Here is a 20,000-nt window from a genome sequence, read left to right on the forward strand (position 1 = left end):
GACCTGAGCTTTGTTTCCACAACCTGACGAAGGATTTACGACAACCCTCCCCTTGTGCATGGAGGAAAACAATCCTTCGGCAGGGACAGCATGTTGCAGCCTTTCCCACCAGCTTCCCCTTTCACTTTCTGGGGAATCCAGCCTAGAAGATTGCAAATGGCGATCACAAGATTATAAGACACTTGACACCCAGATCGTGATCATATGACCACAGGAGAGTTGGGATGGCATGACCTTTTACTATGGCCAGAAGTGCTTTATGAACCATAAAGCAAATGAATCACAAATCATCCTTTCTGAGCTGTTGTAACTTTCAATAGTTACTAAGTGACAAGTTGTAAGTTGAGAATTAATAGTAGTCCCACTTACGGATCACAATTGGGACTGGCAACGCATTGTCATTAAGTGCAATGCCACATGTCCATACTGATCTATAATCCTGTCAGCTTTCCTATTACCGTAACTTTGCTTATCAGGAACGGCTGAGAAGGTGGTAAATGTTGATCATGTGACCATGGGATGCTGTGACTGTTATATTTGTCAGTTGCCAACCATCTGAATCATGATCATGTGACTGCAGGGATGCTGTGACAGCCACAACTTCAAGGATCAGTCCTTTGTCTTGTTTGTTAGTACTGTTTGTAACTTTGAATGGTCTCTGAAGAAGTAGTTGGTACACCAGGACTACCTGTACTCTTACATAAGTACATCTTCATTTCATCTTCAAAATAATTCAATTTAGCAAATAGAAATTTAAATTTGAGTATACATGATAATTCTATAACCATAAAGTATGCATATTTTTTATGATGGATGAGCAGCACTACCAGTATTACTTCACAATTTTGTCCAATGTGTTTTAATTAAATATTATGTTTAGTTTCAGCTTCCAGAAAAAAGTCTCTGTGGCTAAAGAAACTAAATGTGCATGTAGAAGTGCATTTAAAATGAGAAATGTTGACTTAAAGCACTCCTAGAATTCTTAAAACAGCCCATTTCTGTCTCAAAGTGCCTGTTTGGAACTCAGAAGATATTATATTGAATTTAAACGTTTTGCACAATTTTATAAATTTAATTTCTTTGACTTGTACCAAGTCATTTTGAATGATATTTATTACACAGCTATGCTTCACTCTTATCCGTGCTATCAAGGCAACCGGGATTGCATTTATCCATCAAGAATTTCAGTAGGATGCCAGGACATTCATTTTTAAAACAAATCAATATTTCTGTAATATCTGGGAGACTCAAGCTTCCTGTCTGTCCTATACAACCAGAAACTGGACAAAACCAAAAGCTCCTTCAGTTACGAGTGACAGTGCAGCTATTATTAAACCTTAAGCCACCTATCTTTTAAATAAATTTGAGTTTAAATGGTCAAATAACATTGGTTGCCTTAAATTTCATCCTTAAGTGAATGAAAGGCAGCTAAACTATTTGCATCCAGAAAGACTTTGATTAACAAGTTTAAGTAATAATGTAAAATGTTTTCTATTTTTAAAATCAACTATCTTTATGACACATTTAATTATCCCCTTGGTTACATATTTGTGAGAGCATGGAAGCTATTTATACTGAATCACACGATTGGTTCATCTGGCTCAGACTGACGTCATTTGGTTAAAGAAAAGTACTTTATTCATGGATGTTGAGAAATAGAGTAGCATGTTAAATATAGGGACCCAGCTGTTAAATGTTTGTTCATTCTGTTTATGCTGAGGTAGAAAAAACAAGATCCATTCTCCTTTACCCTATAGATTATCTATTTTAGTACACATGTTAAATTTTGAATTTTAAATAATAACAGTATAATCTGATGTTATAAAGTTATATATCAGTAGCATTGTGCAGTATAATACTCCCTTTTCTATCATACTCATAGATTGCTCTATTCACGTATAGAAAAAAAAACACATTAATGTCCTTGTACTATGTTGTTTGTCCTTTCTCAGTTATTTCATGTCCAGTTTTAAGAATGGCTGTATGGTGATTCTGGGTGGTTGGTAAGAAGTCCATATATTATTGGTAGAAAGAGAAGCCAGTTACTGGTAGGATGATGTGCTCCCCTTGAGTTCCTATATTTAAACAAAAGGTATATTAGCAAATGCAAGACATTTTAATTGGGATTCCTACACTGAACAAGGGACTAAATTTGATAAGTGAAAACCCTTTTCTTTTCCTTCTGTGTTTCTTATCTGTGCAGAATCTAAAGAAGACGACTACCTTTTTTTGACATAAATCCTTCAGGTTTGTTTTTGTCTCTTGTAGTTTCTTACAAGTTAAGAGTTCTCTGTTATTCGGGAAACCTGAAGCAGTGTATTAAAATCTTTCCCAAGCCTTTTAGGACTGCAGTGTACTTAGAGCATGTCCATACTACTCTTGATAGAACAAGGGGGAAGAAGGGGGAAGAGGAGAAAAGCAATGGTATCTTATCTCCTGTTCCTTGTAATGTGTTTATATAATGTGATATATTGTACCTTATGCTACACTTTCTCTTATAAAAAGTTTACAAGACTATAAATTGTGTTCGTTTTTTTGTTTTTGCAGCAGTTCTTACTTATGTAATGCTTGTCTGTGAGTGAGTGGCCTTATTTTGCTTTTCAGTTTATGACATAATGGCAACATGTGTCATTATACAGTAGATATATTCTTAGTACAGGTAGTCCTTGAGTTACAACCATTTATTTGGTGATTGAAGTTAAAGTGGCACTGAAAAAGTGACTTATAACGTGTTCTCACACTTATAACTGTTGCAGCATCCCCATGGTCCTGTGATCAAAATTTGGACTCTTGGAAACTGGCGTGTATTTATGATGTTTGCACTGCACCCACTGCATGGGGTCATGTGATCACCAGTTGCAAACTGCATGGGGTCATGTGATCTCGGGTTGCAAACTGCTCACACAGCTACTGACAAGCAAAATCAGTGAGGGAAGTCAGATTCACTTAATAACCACACAATTCACTTAGCTGCAGTGATTCGCTTAAAAGGTTGTAAAATGGGGCATGAGTGATGTAAAAATTGCGTTGCCACGCAACAGAAATTTTGGACTCATTTGTGGTCATAAGTCAAGTACTATCTGTATATACTATATGTTATACATACATATCTGTGTGTGTGTGTGTGTGTGTGTGTGTTATTGGATTGGGTAAATTGCTTTTGGATTGGGTAAGGCTTTTTACCATGTAAAAATAAGTTCATGCTGAAATGGGTATTAGTAACCTTTGTAATAAAAGTAAGGAGCATATTCAGCATTTTCATCTAGTTTTTTATCTAGTTTTTAAAAACAATGCGCTGCCATTGAATGTGGAATTTAAAAAACATTGTATATAGTTAAGTCATAAATTATTGTCTTAGCTATTTTTCTAGAAGTATTAATATAAGCACATTTGTTTCTATACATCCTACTCAATCTCCCTAACTGTTGGCTAGGGACTGTTTGCTGGCAGAGCCCAGAAGGGGAGATTAGATTAGCCCTTCTCTGTTGGCCTTTTTTAAAGCCTTGAAAATATGGCTTTGTGCCCAAGCTTGGGACTCTGTGCATTAGTCCGAGCTCACCTCCTGGTTGATGATGATAGATTAAACTATGCTCAGGTGCTTTGTGTTTCAATTTTTTTTCTTTTTAAAATATTATTTGTTTTGTTTTTTTAAATTTATTTATTTACTTATTTATTTATTATATTTATATAGCTGACCTTCTCACAGATTCCTTAACTCCAGGCAGTGTACAATAAAAGAACAGTCATAAAAAACTAACAATTAAAAATACAGCAATTAGATCACAAATCATTGTAAACTGCCTAGAATCATATAAAAGTGAGGTGGGCTATATAAAATACGAACGAATGAATAAATGAACGAATGAAAAAATGAGCAAATTTAATATATTGGTTCTTAGTCTGAACTCTTACTGAATATTGTGATTTCAGAAATCAGTTTCCGAGTTACAAATTTTTGCACTGATATAATCATGTATGCATACCTCATATGATCACAAAAATAAATTGAATAGGATCTTCATGTATCTAATGCAATATAGGAGTGAAATTTTGGCTTTAAAAGAGTAGCTATATATCTGTCTCAAGAAATGGCCTAAATAGTTGGTTTGTAACTCAGATGTTATCTTGTTAAATAACTAAGATGCTACATGATATATCTATCTTTAAGTCAGAAACTTATCCAAAGAGGTTTACATCTTGAAACTTAACTATCATAATGTGGTCAAACTTTTTCATATTTCTGATAAAGCCTAGGCATCAGGGAATAAGTATGTTTAACTACATGTTTTATGTCCTTCAGTAATAGCAGGGAGGAATTGAATTGTTTGCTTATTTCCTTCTAAATTATTTAGCACATCAAAATTACTTTGTGGAAGAATAAATTTGGTATACAGAAGTTTTGTGTTCTTGATCCCAAAACTTTAGTAAAAGGTATTCACCACCATTCTGTTTGTAGAATATTGTATATTCCACACTCATATAATTTAGGTACTACAGTAGTCAAGTGTTATTAAGTCTTTGGTCCTTTAATTTATTCTGTAGCCATTTTGGTGAACTACTTACTGGAGCTGTAAAATAGATTGAGTTGTTGAAAAATATAAAGCTTCCATAAGTGCAAAAAAAACGGGGGGGGGGGGGTTTGAACCCTTTTGAACATCTTCATTCCCTCTATATGTCTATTGTATTGGAGTAGGCTCTTAAAATCTTGGGAAGGAGGCATAATTGGCAGCTACAGGTAAGAGGGAGATTGAAAAAAATTGCACTCATCTCTGTTCAACTGACATAAGCTTTCCAGAGGAAAATTAGTTTTTGCACTTAGGCAAAGTTCAGATAAGGCCAAGTGGGTAAGGTTTGCCTCATAATTACATTTATGCAGACTTTAATATACAGAGTGTAGAATAATCTTAATAGAATGTTTGTTTAGGTCTTCTGATAGGTAAAACATATTAGTAAAGTTTCTCATTATGTCCTTAGGATTTTGCAATATACAGTATTCCAGCTCCATTGTGTTTTAGCTTATATGTGGGCTAAAAAAAATTATGTTACAAAAGGATTAAGCAAAAAAATCCTTAATGTATTATATTTATTGCAGATTTTTAAAAAATGTTTCAGTGCTGGATTAAATTAATTAAATTAATCCATTGTAATAGCATTATTTTCAGCTGTTTGGCAAGCATATTTAATTTTTCATGAATGATCATGGAAGCTGTAATTTAAGCCCCTGGAAATTTGTTGTTATTGATCTCTTTAGAATTTTCTGAAACAGAAAAAGTCATAATTTTGCATAATGGCATCCACAGGCCACTAGGGGATGAGCAAAAACATTTTAAAAATTGAGTCATTTAATAATTGCTTTTTGTCAAAGACAAAAGCATTGTATTAGGGTTTTGTATGGATTATTCTAGTTATCACTGGATTGTCTTTCTTATTTTTTTAATATTTCCATAGTTTCAAAGACTGTGAATTGTTTTTAAGGACATAATTAGATAGCTGTATTCTATGTTTGTCATGCAACTGCTGTTCTTGCTATTATTATTTCACTATAACACATTGCAAATAATTATATGGAAATAATCCTAAATGTAACTATTATTAATGATCCTTATGGTCCTGGCAATTCTTTCTAATAATAAAGGCTTGGAGCTGTCAAATGATTGCACAAATATCCTAATCTATTTAGATAGCTTTTTAATCCAAGTCATCAATCATACTTATTAGCTTTTACAACTGCAAGCTGCTGTCATTTAAATGTTGCTTGCATTGGGACATTGTGCTGGCAGCGGTCTGCAGGTGTATCTTTCACTCAAACACTATTCCCCAGTAGCAAACTAATAACTAAGTTTGGAGAGAGTGCCATCTTCAGTTTCAAATGTCTATTGAAGAATAATATTAAGCATGTTGTCCGTATTAGGTTTTTTTGTCTTCTGAATATAAATTTATTCCGTCTGCTTTATGCATGACAGGATGGGAAATGTATACATTTACATTAACTAATATTACTGTTGAATTGTTACTTTATAAACATTTTATGTATATTACGTTCAATAATCTAAAGAATTTTAACGTTTAAATAATATTTTCAGTGTGGGTTTTTTATACCCCAACACAGTAATAATTATTGTTTTTATTAATTTCTTTATAAATATTCATCAGTCTGCTGAATTTATATTTGTATTTTTAAAAGGATAAATGAAAAATGATACAACAGTGATATCAATGAAATAAAATTATCATACCCTTTGTATACAATTTATTCTGCTCATTTGTAAATTAAAATGTTAATTTGCTATTTCAATTGGATTGGTATTCCACTTTTCAGTAGATTGCTGTAAAGGGTTTTTCCTTTTTTCCTGACATATTCTATTCAATAAGATATTGCAGTAGGAGTAGGGTATTGTTATTATTACTACTATTCCATTTTTTTTAAAAAAACAAAAACACCTCACAATCTTAAAAAAACCCATTAATGCTACTTATCCTTTGTCTATAATGAAATATAATACTAGTTTGTGTAGATCTTCTACTTGCCTTTAAATTTAAAAGACTTTGTAAAATGCAAAGCATATGTGTCATAGTGACAGCAGGCAAGTAGGAACTGTGGAACTGGGTTCATTAAAAGAGCCTTGATATACGTGTACCACATCAGATATGTGAAAGACAAAAGCTGTTGATGTGAGCGACCTCTGAATGCAAGTCATATAAACAGAAGTGTGTAGAATGCTTGTGGTTTGAGACAAACTTGCTTCTAACTCAGGATTGGCTTTGGTTAATTTAGAATTTGTTTTGCTTGCTTAAGGAGAAAGGAAACACCTTTAGCTCTGCCTGAAATGGGACAATAATGCTCGGCAGATTTAGCTGATCCAGTACAATTCTGTGCTTGGTAGTAGAATATAGTTGGTATTAAATCTAATATAATGTATGTGTGTTTTGCTAAAAATGAAATTGTTGTGCTTGGGAATTCTCTTAATCTAATTGTCTTTTAAGAGGAAAATGAGGTAAGCTTGAGATTTATTTCCATATCATTTCTTATTTTTAAGAAGGAAGGGAAGACAAAAAATATACATGTCTTAAAGGATAATTATGGTTTAATTGTTGATATATTAAAAGAACTAGTGTTCTCATGAATTGGATCTTTTTAATTAAAATATAAATTTCTTTCATATTATATACGGTGTGTATATTCTTTTGCTTATAGAAGTTCACAACTGATTATACCTAGCATTGCTTTATAAAGCTGTGTATAATCTGAATGTGTTTTATAGAAAAAAATATAAATGCACATTGATAACTCAGATAATTTATGAGTAATTGAATGATTCAATTATATTTTGTGGGGAAACTAGAGTTAAATAATCTATAACTTTAGAAATTGGTTTTCTAAATAACAGCATAATTAAATTCACATTTACTGAGAAATCCTGTTGTTTAATGAGTATTCAGAATGTGGTGTGTGTAAAGATTATACGTGTGTGTGTTATCCTTCTCTTGAATTGTGATAGCAAATAAACTGTTGCTATTTAAACCAAACAGTGACAGATGCCTTTCTTTTTTTAGTACTTTAAAACGGTAACATAAAGCATTGAAATATTTTTTTTCCTTTTAGAAATAGCTTTTTGATAAGTACTGTAGAGATTTCACTAATGTATCTGTCTATAATACAGTGTTACCTACTGTTGCTTTAGTATAGTTTCTTAGGCTGTTTTTAAAAGAATGTGCACTTAAGTATAAAGTTAAAATTCTATAATATATTCAGATTCTATAATACTAGTAGATGCTAACAGATAGTGCCTTGGAAAAGTTTGTTTCCTTGAAGATAATGTATATTCAATTTAGGGATTTTAAAAATAATTAACAGTATAATAATTTTATTATTAAAGTTTTAGAGAGAAAGAAAATAGTTTGTGAAAATAGATTTACAATTACAGGAAGTTGCTAAGGGAAAGTATTTTGTGGAATAGGATGATAAATTATTATAACCAGTTTGTTCCTCAGTTTAGTTTATATGATATAGTGTACTGATGGCGAACCTTTTAGACACCAAGTGCCCCCACCTACACCCCAACCCCCCTCTACCTCCACCCCACCTGCCTGCAGGACCACTTACCGCCTCCACAGCCCACCGCAGCAGATTGCCCAGGTGGCCCTGCAGTGCCGTAGTGGCCAGACCCTCCGCCCGCGCTCCTCAGCATGATCTGCGCGTGACAGGGTGCGAGTGCGGAGTCTTGGCCCTGCTGCCCAGCTGCCATGTTCTTGGCTGTGGTGCTCCGCACAGGCTGTGCCTGGGGCCGACTCTCCTTCAGTGGGGCTGCTGCTGAGGAGGGAGCCGTGGGGGGAGGCGGGGCTGGGGTGATGGCACACATGCCCACAGAGAGGGCTCCACATGCTGCTTCTGGCACACGTGCCATAGGTTTGCCACCACTGATCTAGTGAATACTATGCAGGCGTATCAGATTACTAGTATTTTTTAATTAGGAGGCACACTGGGTGAATCTGATATTTTTATCAGTTACAAATTTTAAACTAAAAGTTTACAAAACTTTATATATTTTATTCTGATAATACCTTTACATTTGTATTATTTTTAAAGTATTTGTATCTAGCACGCATGTGCGGGGGAACCTTTACCTTTACCTTTTATACTTAGAATTACATTAAGTGGCTCCTCAGAAATAGCTTTTTGTAGAAGTATTTTCACAGCCTAAATCACAAAAGAATATATGCTGAGAAAAAATAGGATCCATGCTTAGAAAGAATCGTAAAAAAACTCCATTAAAATATTTAAAAATATTAAATCATTTACCATGCACTTATTAAGTATATATAGAATGATAAATAAGATTGTATAATGCAAAATAAAAACAAAAGATGAGCAATTAATGTTTGAGTTATAACATAGAATTCATTAGCATTTATTGGCAGCTGTTCAGATTTCTTTAAGTAGGTGAATAGCAGAATCTTTTTGAAATATGTCACTGAACCATAGTTCTTATTATTTGTTTGAAAATGACATTTAGGGAAAGTTATGAATACTAAATATCATTACATACAATTGTTATATACATAGGAAATAAACATATGACCTGCACATAATTAAATCGTAATTAAGTAAATCCAGTTTGTTTTATTTTTAGTTATTTGTTATTAAACTTTGTTTTGTTTTTATAATCCAATAAAGTTTAAATAGGAAAACATATAGCTGTATTGTGCATTTTCTCTATTTAATCTTTATTTATATGGATTGTATGATGATTAGAGTTGTTTGAAATTGCAGTAGTTTCCTAGGACTAAGTAATAAAAAATTGTATCAGTTAGAGCATCTTCCTTCTCATAGCATAGGGTGATGCTTATGCAAATAGGGCCTTATTTTTATGTTCTAGGATTGCTACAAAATAATACATATTATATTGTAAATCAAACAGTATAAGTAGAGCATGTAAGTCTTACCTGATTTACTTCCATAATTTTTAATACAGGTAATGCTTAAGTGTGAACAGCAACTCTGCTTCTAAGCAGAGTGGGAAGTCATATGACCGTGACTGTGCTTTCAGACTAGAAAGAGACAAGACTACTATACTCAATTTCACATCTTTGGTTTTTGTTTGCCTCCTAACCAATCCCCTGCTCTTTAGAATGCTCAAGTGCCTACTTACTGTTGTACACATCAAAAGTAATGCAATCATATCAGAAGCCCAGGGCTGGTAACCACAGTTGTACTATGCAAACAGCTTACTCTCTTGAAATCCCTTCCTCTCCAATCTCTCCACTCTATAGTGGGAAGGGAGAGAGAGAAACAAGTGATTTCTGCAGGCAATTTCTTTGATTGATCCTTCCACCCCACCACCTCTGAGAAAGGACATATTAGAGCAGACATGTAAAACTCACGACGTCACGTGGCGTCGCGCAATGTATCGGGACAGTTTTGCCATTGCCAGCAATGGGGTGGGCACGGCTTCCGGATGACGTGTCCGGCCCATGGGCCGGCAGTTGACACCCCTGGATTAGAGAGATTGTGAAAGGATAATACATAACACATCTGTAATGTATTTTTTATAAAAATCTGAAGTCAGAATTAATCAACCCCAATTTAGAGAACTTCCTAGCAATGAGAATGAAGCATATTACTATTCATTTATTATAATTCTTTTCATGTTTTTCTGGGTGGATATGTACTGGTCAGTGACCATAAATAAATGGACTAAATTATGTTATACTGCATCCTGCCTTTCTATTCTATGAAATAGTGGACTGAACCATCTAAGAAAGAAGCCAGTTGGGAGGAATGAAATTCAGAGTAAATACTGTTGTTTTTCTAGAGAGATGAAAAAAACGGGAGAAAGTTAGGGCAGTTAGCTGGGTGGGTTAAAAGGGGGATTTAAAATGTTAGGTTTTTTGTTGTAAAATCAATAAGGTTTTTCTAACAATGAGCATTTTTAAATACTGTAGGAGATTAATACTTGACAATATATTGTACTCTTCTTGCTTTGGTTTAACGTTACTAATGTCTTGAAAGTGTTTGATTTCAGGATATGTTTATTAGTACAACATAGATATTCCATAGTATATTCTTAAATTCCATTTATATGTGAAGGTCTTATAAGTCTGGTCTGGAGAGAGGTAAAAATCTGTATAGAAGCAATGTAGATAAATAACATTTGAAGATTTGAAGTGTCTTCAAAGTATTAGAAAGGACACTTCACAGAGTATATTGTCTTAAGTGAAGTAGTCCTCTTTGTATAATTAAAACAACCACATCCTCTTGACTGATGATCTGGGCTGCATCAAAGTCTTCCTGTAAGTGACTGTGTAGATGCATACAAATCCTTTTCACAAGCGTCCCCAGGAATCTCTACAAGCACATATGGACAGCCAGCCCTGGAAGAACTTTCTATGGGATGTGGCTACTTTAACTCTTCACTGAGGGTACTTTCCTTGTGCCAACACATTCTGCAAATACTTGTTTAAAATTGCTAGCACAGTCCTGTTGTTTCTACTATCTGAAGTGCTTTCATTTCCTTATGGACCATTTACCTATTTTTCCTCTCTTAAATACTTTTCTTTTTTACTCTACTGAACACCCTGATTTGTTCTCAAAGTATTAGGTAAAGGTCTAGTTGTTTCCAACACTAGGGGGTGGTGCTCATCTCCATTTCTTATTGAGGGAGCCACCATTGTCTGAAGACATTTCCATGGTCATGTGGCCAGCATGACAGTACTCCAAAGGCGCACAGAATGCTGTTACCTTCCCACCGAATTGGTGCTTGTTTATCTACTTGGATCTGCATGCTTTCAAACTGTTAGGTGGGCAGGAGCTGTGGCAAGTAATGGGAGCTCACCCTGTTGCATGGTGCTCAGGTCTTGAACCCAGGCTGTCCGCTTTCCAGCTGATAAGCTCAGTGTCTTTAACTGCCAAGCCATCTAAATATTAAGCAGTTCCATCTATTTGTAAATCATGTACTTTGGTGTATTAAACACTGGCAATGAACGTCTTTTGAGTTTTTGATAAGAGGTGCAAAAGAAGAGAAGGGGGAAGCTAAGGCTTGCTATTTATTGCTGTTGAGTAAAATATAGCACTTGTATTTCAGTTGTATTTTGTACATCGTCAATAAATATTTCTTACTAATAAAACTGAAGTGGAAGTTTGTATCTGATCCTTGAAAAAAATATTTCTCAGTTTCTAACTCTTGATTGTTGATATTGAACTGCATTTCTTAAATATAAGAGTATAGATATGTTTAGGCTTATAAAGTATCTTCTGTTAAAAATGTAACATAAAATAATGGCAGGGTTGTTATGACAGTTTTAAAAATAATAGATGATTCAAACTCAGTGTATTAATTTTGTATAACTATAAAGTTACACTAAAAATTGCTTAAATGAGTTTCAGAAGACTCAAATTCTATGTAAAGCATGAAAATTTGTACCTCTTAATTTGTGTTCTTTTAAAATATAAATTCATTGAATGCTGTTTTTGCATCTGTTGGGTAGATTGAAAAGATAAAGCACGTAATATCTTATAGATATCATTTAGATCACTGCAAAATATTTGAACGAGCACCACATAATAGCAAAAAAATACCAACTTAAGAAGACAAAACTTAGAAACTGGCCCTTCCCATTTTTTTTCCAATGGAGGTTTTTAACCAATCCTCAGAGTTATGTCTGGGCCAACAACTCCACAATCACATGTTTATAATCTGGGCAATCAGTTAGCAATTGGCTTGCACTTATAACTAGTTGTGGCACCACATGATCACATAGAATAATTTGTAGACATTTGGGTCCCCCTAGAAGCCAAACATTAATTATGTTTGCTGTGCTGTATGATGTATTGTATCTGTAGGAACCATTCTTGCTTAAGTTAAACTTATAGTCTGTTTGTGTGTGTGTGCGTGCACACACACACGTACACCATTAGTTTTGCTACTCTTGCATATTTTCCAAGTATAAATTTCCAATCAAATATTACCAGAATTGTGCCTCTCTTCCAACAATGAGCAAAATTTATTCGTGCTGCTGTAAGCGTAAATTATGATGTTTTTTGGTTGATTTTTTTTTCTGGGATTATACCCAGTAAGAACAGCTGTGGTTTCATTTTGAATTTAAAATCCAAAATTTTCTCCATTACCCTGCATTTTTTTCACAGAATCTAGTATTTATTATGATGAGTCTCAGAAAGAAATAGAAGTGATATCAGTTCAGAAAACATTTCTATATAGAATTGAAAACAGCCTAGCTTTCTGATTTCTGTGTGGAGAAACCTAGGCATTTGATTTCTGTATTTTAAATTTTCCCAAACTGCAGTTAAGTTTGGGAATCTATTTATAGGATAATTACAGGATAATTAAACACTCTGTACATTGATTGTCCATATTGCAAAATATGAGAAACATTCTACAGAGATAGTGGTGAATAATAAATGTTCATTTTGTATGAAGTAAGTGCATGAACTTCAGATGAGGAAGTCTTTCTGTTTATGATCACTTGTAAGCATGATTCTTCTTCTATTTTTTATTTTTGCAGGTGAAAAAAACGTGCCCAGATTCAGATGTTTCAGAATCTCAGAATTCCAGGTAATTGATGAATTTGAGTGATAATCACCTATAAAGTTATTTATAAAAGTAATAATTAAAGCCAAAAGCTAATGAAGAGGGTGGATTATTAAGAGGGTGGATTATTAAAACTAGGACAAAATATGTATTACTATTTATAACATCTATGTTTCTGTCTTTTACATGGAATAAAAATGGTATATATTAATAAAATATTACATGTAATGTAGCTCAGTGTTTATTGTGTTTTTCTCTATTTTTGCAATAAAATAAGACCAACTTAAATATGTGTCTATTATTTATGTGCTGACATGAAGTGTGTTTTGAGTAAAAGTCAGTTAGGAAATAGTCTGGACTTTTTTGAATTGCTTCTCCTGTTGCATTTTCACCTCTTGAAATATTATTCATTTTTAAACAATCCTAATATTATATATATTATATACTATTATAATATTATTATTATATGATATTATATCTATTATAATATATATAATATTATATAATATTATATATATTATATGATATTATATCTATTATAATATATATAATATTATATAATATTATATATATTATATAATATATATATTATATAATATATATAATATTATATAATATTATATATATTATATACGAAGGGATGCGGTGGCTCAGTGGGTTAGGACACTGAGCTTGTCGATCAGAAGGTGGGCAGTTTGGTGGGTCGAATCCCGAGTGCCGCGTAGCAGAGTGAGCGCCTGTTACTCGTCCTAGCTTCTGCCCACCTAGCAGTTCGAAAGCACGTAAAAATGCAAGTAGAAAAATAGGGACCACTACGGTGGGAAGGTAACAGCGTTCCGTGCTAGTCATGCTGGCCACATGACCACGGAGTTGTCCTCAGACAAGCGCTGGCTCTTCGGCTTTGAAACTGAGATGAGCACCGGCCCCTAGAGTCGGAAACGATTAGCACGCATGTGCGGGGGAACCTTTACCTTTACCTTTAATATTATATACAAGTTGAGATAACACACATCTGACCATAACACAGAATTTTGAACAGTAGCATACAATAAATTGTAAACCTATTGTGAATTGATTTTTTTCAGCAATAAAGTATCAAAACTATGGGCTACCTAAGTGGTTGCCAATCTTTGTGGCTTGGTAGCCCGGCTGGGGGGGAAGAGGGGAACTGGGCTTTGTAAGCAGTGGGCCAACATGCATGCTCTTGCGCGCATCTCTACTTGTGCAAGTGGCAGCCTGGGATGCATGTTCATGCATGTTGGCCCACTGCTCATGCAAGTGGTGCTGTGCACACCAACCAGTTACTCATGTGAGTGGAGCTGCAAACACACATGCACATTGGCCTGCTTCTCACACAGCCTGGTTCCAAATAGGCCATGGCCCAGTAGTGGGCTGTGGTTTGGGGGTTGGGGACCCATGGGCTAGCTGACTTCAATAATAGTGTAGATTCTATTTATTTTCTTCTACTAGGTTGAATGTTATCCAAATGTAAGTAAATATTATTTGAAACATAAGTATAGAATGTGAAAGCATAATTTTTAGCTATAACAAATTAATGAATTTATGAGGATTTTTATGAGGGAATAAAACTATAAATAATCCCTGTTTATTTTGTCCTCGAGATATGACCATGATTGAGCCCAAAATTTCTGTTAAGTGAGTCATTCATTAAGTGAGTTTTGCCCCATTTTATGACCTTTCTTGTCACAGTGGTTAAGTGAATCACTGCAGTTGTTATGCTAGTAACATAGTTGTAAAGCAACTCTGACTTCCCCATTGGCTTTGCTTGTCAGAAAGTGGCAAAAAGTGACCCTGGGACACAGCAATGGTCTTAAGTATGAACCAGTTGTCAAGCATCTGAATAATCATGGGAATGCTGCCAAGGTCGTAACTGTGAAAAGTGGTCATAAGTCACTTAACAACTGTCTTGCTTAGCAATAGAAATTTGGGGCTCAATTGTGATCATAGGTCAAGGACTACCTGTACTTCATGTCTCAGTAAAAGTCTATCCCAGATAATGTTTAGTTCTGGTTTCTCCCGAAGCTAGAACACACGTATCAAAGATAACTTACAAATATTTTGGGGTAATAAGCACAGTTTATTAGAACCATGAAAGAGCATTCCCAACCTTTCTGGGTTGGCGACCCTGTATGATGGGGAGAGGGAATGGTTTGTGTGAGGGGCAGGTGCAAGTATACAACTTTATTTGTGTGAGCGCAAATGGCCCCGGTGCTCACCACTCATGTGAGTGGGGCTGTGAGCCCCAACCCTTGAGTGAGTCAGGCTGTGTGTGCTCGTGTTGCGAATATGCTATGGCCCGGTAATGGGCCGTGGTGCATTGCCATGCTCAAATGTTCAGGTTGAGAGAATAGGGAACAGTGAAGTGATGTTAAGTAATATGGTGGTATTGTCCTTCCTTCTCAGCCTAGTATATGTTTATTGATATGGTAAAGATGGTGATTGTTGATAAAGGTGGCAAGTAGGAATCTGTTTGTAAGGATCATAACAATCACTTCAATTTGAAAGCAGTTGTGTCAGTAGAATTTTTCTTCTCCATTCCATCCTTCATCAGGATATATTACTATATGGCAAGAGGAGATCAGACCTCATGGTAAAGCCTTAGTTCAAATTTACACCTGGATTATTTTAGGACAGTCACGATTTCTCATGCTATGTTATGCAGGATTTATTGCTGTATGGATAAAAAGAGGAAGACTATCCAAGGAAAGTTATATGTATTGTAATATAATAGATCAATAAGAATGAAATTACCAAAATATTTTCAATAATCTACTTAATTTTTGTTTACATTATAAGATGATAAAGTGATTTCATTTATCATAAAGATTTGTTATAAATTTCTTTCCCTAATATTTTTATGAGTTGTATCAAACTCTTTTTTCTTCATACTGATTTATACTATATACCAGGGGTCTCGAACCCCCCCCCCCAGTCCATGGACCACTACCAGCCTGTTAGAAACTGGCCCAAGCAAGCAGTGGGTGAGTAAGCAAAGCTTCATCTGCACATGCGCGGAATCTAGCTTGCTCACAAAACCATCCCTTCCTGGTCTGTGGAAAAATTGCCTTCCATGAAACTGGCCCCTGGCACCAAAAGGTTTGGGGCTTGCTGCTGTATACATTTCAAACGAAAATTTGTTGTACGGTATAGCAAAGCATTACATAAAGTCAACCATAAACCTTAAAGTATAGAGTGACACTAAGAGCATGCTGTGGTAGAGAATATGCCTGGAGCATGATAATTCTTTCATAAACAGGGCTTAAGAAAATATTATAAATAAAGTGAAATGTCAGCATAAAAATCAGTGTTAGAGATGCTTTTACTTGCAGAATAGTTCAGGACTTTTTATATGTGTTTCAATCTGTCATTTATTTAACTGACTTTATTGTGTATTGGTTTTGGACTTGAGAGTATTAGAATAAGTGCAGATGGAATATGTTTTTACAGTAGGGAAGTAATTAGGTTGGGTGTGGGAACGTTGTCAGGAGAATTCTTGGAGCGACATGAGTGTATCAGCAAATTCTTTGTCTTAGCTTTTCTTTTACAAGAAATATGCAAGCTGTTATTTGTGGCCTACATAATTATCCAAAGGAATTTACTGATAGAAAAATACATCTAGGGAAAGAATGAGTCCAGTATAACAAAAAAGAGAATATTTAATTTGCAGTTTAGTGAAGGGAAAGGGAATAATAATGAACTGCTAAATGTTTTTTTTATAAGTTAGTAATTTTCATTAGATTTCCTACAATATTTAAATATCTGTTTTTTGCAAATTCAAGGAACTATTTACTAAAGTGATAATTTAAATAAGATCTTGTTACCTTGAAAATAGTTTTATGTTATCATTACGTGAGTTCTATATATGTAGTTTGAAACATCAAAGAAATTTCATTTAAAAACTGAAGATACACAGCATGAAAATGATTTCTTTAAAACTGATGCTTTAATATTACTTGTATAGTCTGGGACTGCAGACCTTTCTTCCCTAATTACAAATCAAATTACAGTGTTTTATATGGTCACCTAAGAAGGGACGCGGTGGCTCAGTGGGTTAGGATGCTGAGCTTGTCGATCAGAAGGTCGGCAGTTTGGCGGGTCGAATCCTGAGTGCCGCGTAACAGAGTGAGCACCTGTTACTCGTCCCAGCTTCTGCCAACCTAGCAGTTCGAAAGCACATAAAAATGCAAGTAGAAAAATAGGGACTACTAGGGTGGGAAGGTAACAGCGTTCCGTGCGCCTTTGGCGTCTAGTCATGCCGGCCACATGACCACGGAGACGTCCTCGGACAAGCGCTGGCTCTTCGGCTTTGAAACGGAGATGAGCACCGGCCCCTAGAGTTGGAAACGACTAGCACGGATGTGTGGGGGAACCTTTACCTTTATATGGTCACCTGGATTGCGATGATTTTTCCCAATAATTCATCTAAATAAACAAGATTATTTGCTATAATTGCTAAAATGTGAATAAGGCTCTTCAGAGTGACTTTGCTTTTAATTAGAAGCTCTCTCCTATAACTTGTTATTCAAGTTGTTATTGGCTGAGATATTATTGATGAGCTCATAATCATGGCCTGATAGGAAAAACTTATCATTATAGTTTATTCCATTTAAACTATTTTTCATAGCTGTCAGGTAAACCTATAAGAAAACTACCTTTATAGTAAACTGAGCATATCTAGCCATAATATTTTAATACTATTATATATGACTTATTATGAGGAAAAAAATATTCCTAAAATATATTGATAAATGTCTATGATAACTAGTGTTCTTACAAAGAAATACAGATCCATCCATTTTACATTGTGCTTGATTCTCTTGTGTAAGACTCTGTCTCTGTGTGTGTGTGTGTGTGTGTATGTGTGTGTGTGTGTGTGTGTGTGTGATTTCAATTTATAATTTTGGTTTTTTAATAACTACAGTTCTTACTAGATATTACTAGATGAGACAGGGCTTCGCCTAGAAGAGTTACATTTTCTGCTTTTCTCTACTGTATATTGTTATCATTTATACCACAACTCGAATTAACTTGATAGCTTCACTAAAATGTTAAAATGTAATATTAAAGTATTAGACAAAGACGTAGGGGAGCAAAGTCCAAATCCATCCTCACATATCCACAGCCTTTGAAAAAGTAAGCGCATCCAATGTAAAGCTTTTTTCCTTTTTTTAAAAAAAAGATGTCAATTTTTTTTTCATTTTAACAGTATAAAAGTGATGTAATTGAACAGAAAACCCCTCAAAAATTGCTTTCAATCATTTATTTAACAAAAATGAATAGATACGCCATTTCCTTCTGTGGAAAAAGTAGAAATACCCTTGGCTCTAATTTCTGGTATTGCTTCCTTTGGCAGATATAACACCATATAGTCATTTTTTTTAACTGTCTACCAATCTCTGACACTGGTTGAAAGAATACTTTCCCACTTATACAGAATTTTTTCTGATGTATGATATTTGAGGGGTTTCTTGCATACACAGCCTATGTCAAATCACCCACACCTCTCTATGGGATTTATATCCAGGCTTTGATTTGACCATTTCAGAATCCTCCATTTTTTTCCAGCCATATCATTGTGGATTTACTTAAATGTTTATATTGCAAGCTACACTTTCAGTTGAGCTTCAGTCTTCTCACTTTATACTCAAGCAACCTCTGGATCAACTAAGAATTCATGGTGGATTCTGTGATGGTGAAGTACCCAGGGCTTATGGAGCAAAGCAGCCCCAAACCTCAACATTTCCATTCCCATGATTTGCAGTTGGTATCAAGTTCTTTGATGAAATACTGTCTTTGTTTTTTGCCAAACATTTTTTCTGGTACTATAGCCAAATAACCCTATCTTTGCCGCTATCCAGAGCATAGTGTTCCAGAAGTCCTATCTTTGCCTAGGTCAGGGGTGTTAAACTCAATTTCACTGCATCAGCATTGTGATTGCCATTGAGGGGGGAAGTGAGTGTGGCCGGCATGGGTGTGGCCTACTGGGTGGGGCGTGGCCAGCTTGACATCACTCAAGTCGGGGCACCTGTGCGGGCCTGGGAAGGTCTGGGGAGGATCCGAGGGTCTCTGGTGGAAGGTGGGGTGGGACCGGGGTGAGCGCTAGGGCATGGTCCACTGGAGGAGCTCACTGAGCCTCAGGCTGTGCACGGGGCCCCTGGTTGGTGGCATGGACTGCCTGGAGCCCTGGGCAGTGGAGGTCAAACACCCAGCCCGCCCCTTGAGCTCCCACAGCACCAGGACCCCACAGCCCTACCTAGCCCAGCTGCAATTCCCCAAGGGGGTACCCACCTGCACTTACCTCCTCCTCAAGGCTGCTGCTGTGCTCCCTCTCCTTGGCCAGGTTGCTCATAGTGGGTGCAGGAGGACAAAGTACATGGGTCAAAGGGAGGTCCACTCCCTCTCCATGCGAGGAGACCTGGCTTTGTAACCAAAGCATCCTCAGCAATAGGATGGGAGACCACCGAAAGGGTGATGGTGAAATTTAATTTAATTTAATTTAATAACATTTATATACCGCCCTTCTCCCTGAGGACTCAGGGCGGTTCACAGGGCAGAATAAAATAGCAAATACAAACATTAAAAAAAGATTAAACAATTGCCCTAGTTAAAAACAATATAAATACAACACTAAAAACCCCCAGAAAAATTAAAAAACGAAAGATAAAACAACCCCAACACAGGGCTGCTGGTGGCCAAGGCAACAGGGCTGCTGGTGGCCAAGGGCTAAGGCAGGACTTCCCTCAGACCCTCCCTCCCTCCCTCGTATTCCAATCTTCCTTCCTTCTCTTTCCTTCCTTTTCTTCTTTCCTTCCTTCCTTCCTTCCTTCCTTCCTTCCTTCCTTCCTTCCTTCCTTCCTTCCTTCCTCCCCTCCTTCCCTACCTCCCTCCTTTTCATTCCCTTCTCCCTCCTTCCTTCCTTCCTTCCTTCCTTCC

The 20,000-nt window shown here is 35.6% G+C and overlaps 1 protein-coding gene and 1 long non-coding RNA gene across 5 annotated transcripts in view; one reads left to right on the top strand and one right to left on the bottom strand.

The window, feature by feature from the left end:
* The window catches only part of LOC310631544, a 394,516-nt gene that overhangs the window by 212,074 nt on the left and 162,442 nt on the right, over positions 1-20,000 (bottom strand). The window lies entirely within an intron of this gene.
* Positions 1-20,000, top strand: part of EYA4 (EYA transcriptional coactivator and phosphatase 4) — a 108,644-nt gene that overhangs the window by 23,565 nt on the left and 65,079 nt on the right. For all 4 annotated transcript variants that reach the window (XM_083352176.1, XM_083352178.1, XM_083352179.1 and 1 more), the window contains exon 3: positions 13,021-13,070. In XM_083352176.1, coding sequence (XP_083208302.1) covers positions 13,021-13,070 — 50 coding nt within the window. The remainder of the gene's footprint in view (positions 1-13,020; positions 13,071-20,000) is intronic.

Source organism: Vipera ursinii, assembly GCF_947247035.1.
Source record: "Vipera ursinii genome assembly, chromosome: 1".
Lineage (NCBI taxonomy): Eukaryota > Metazoa > Chordata > Lepidosauria > Squamata > Viperidae > Vipera > Vipera ursinii.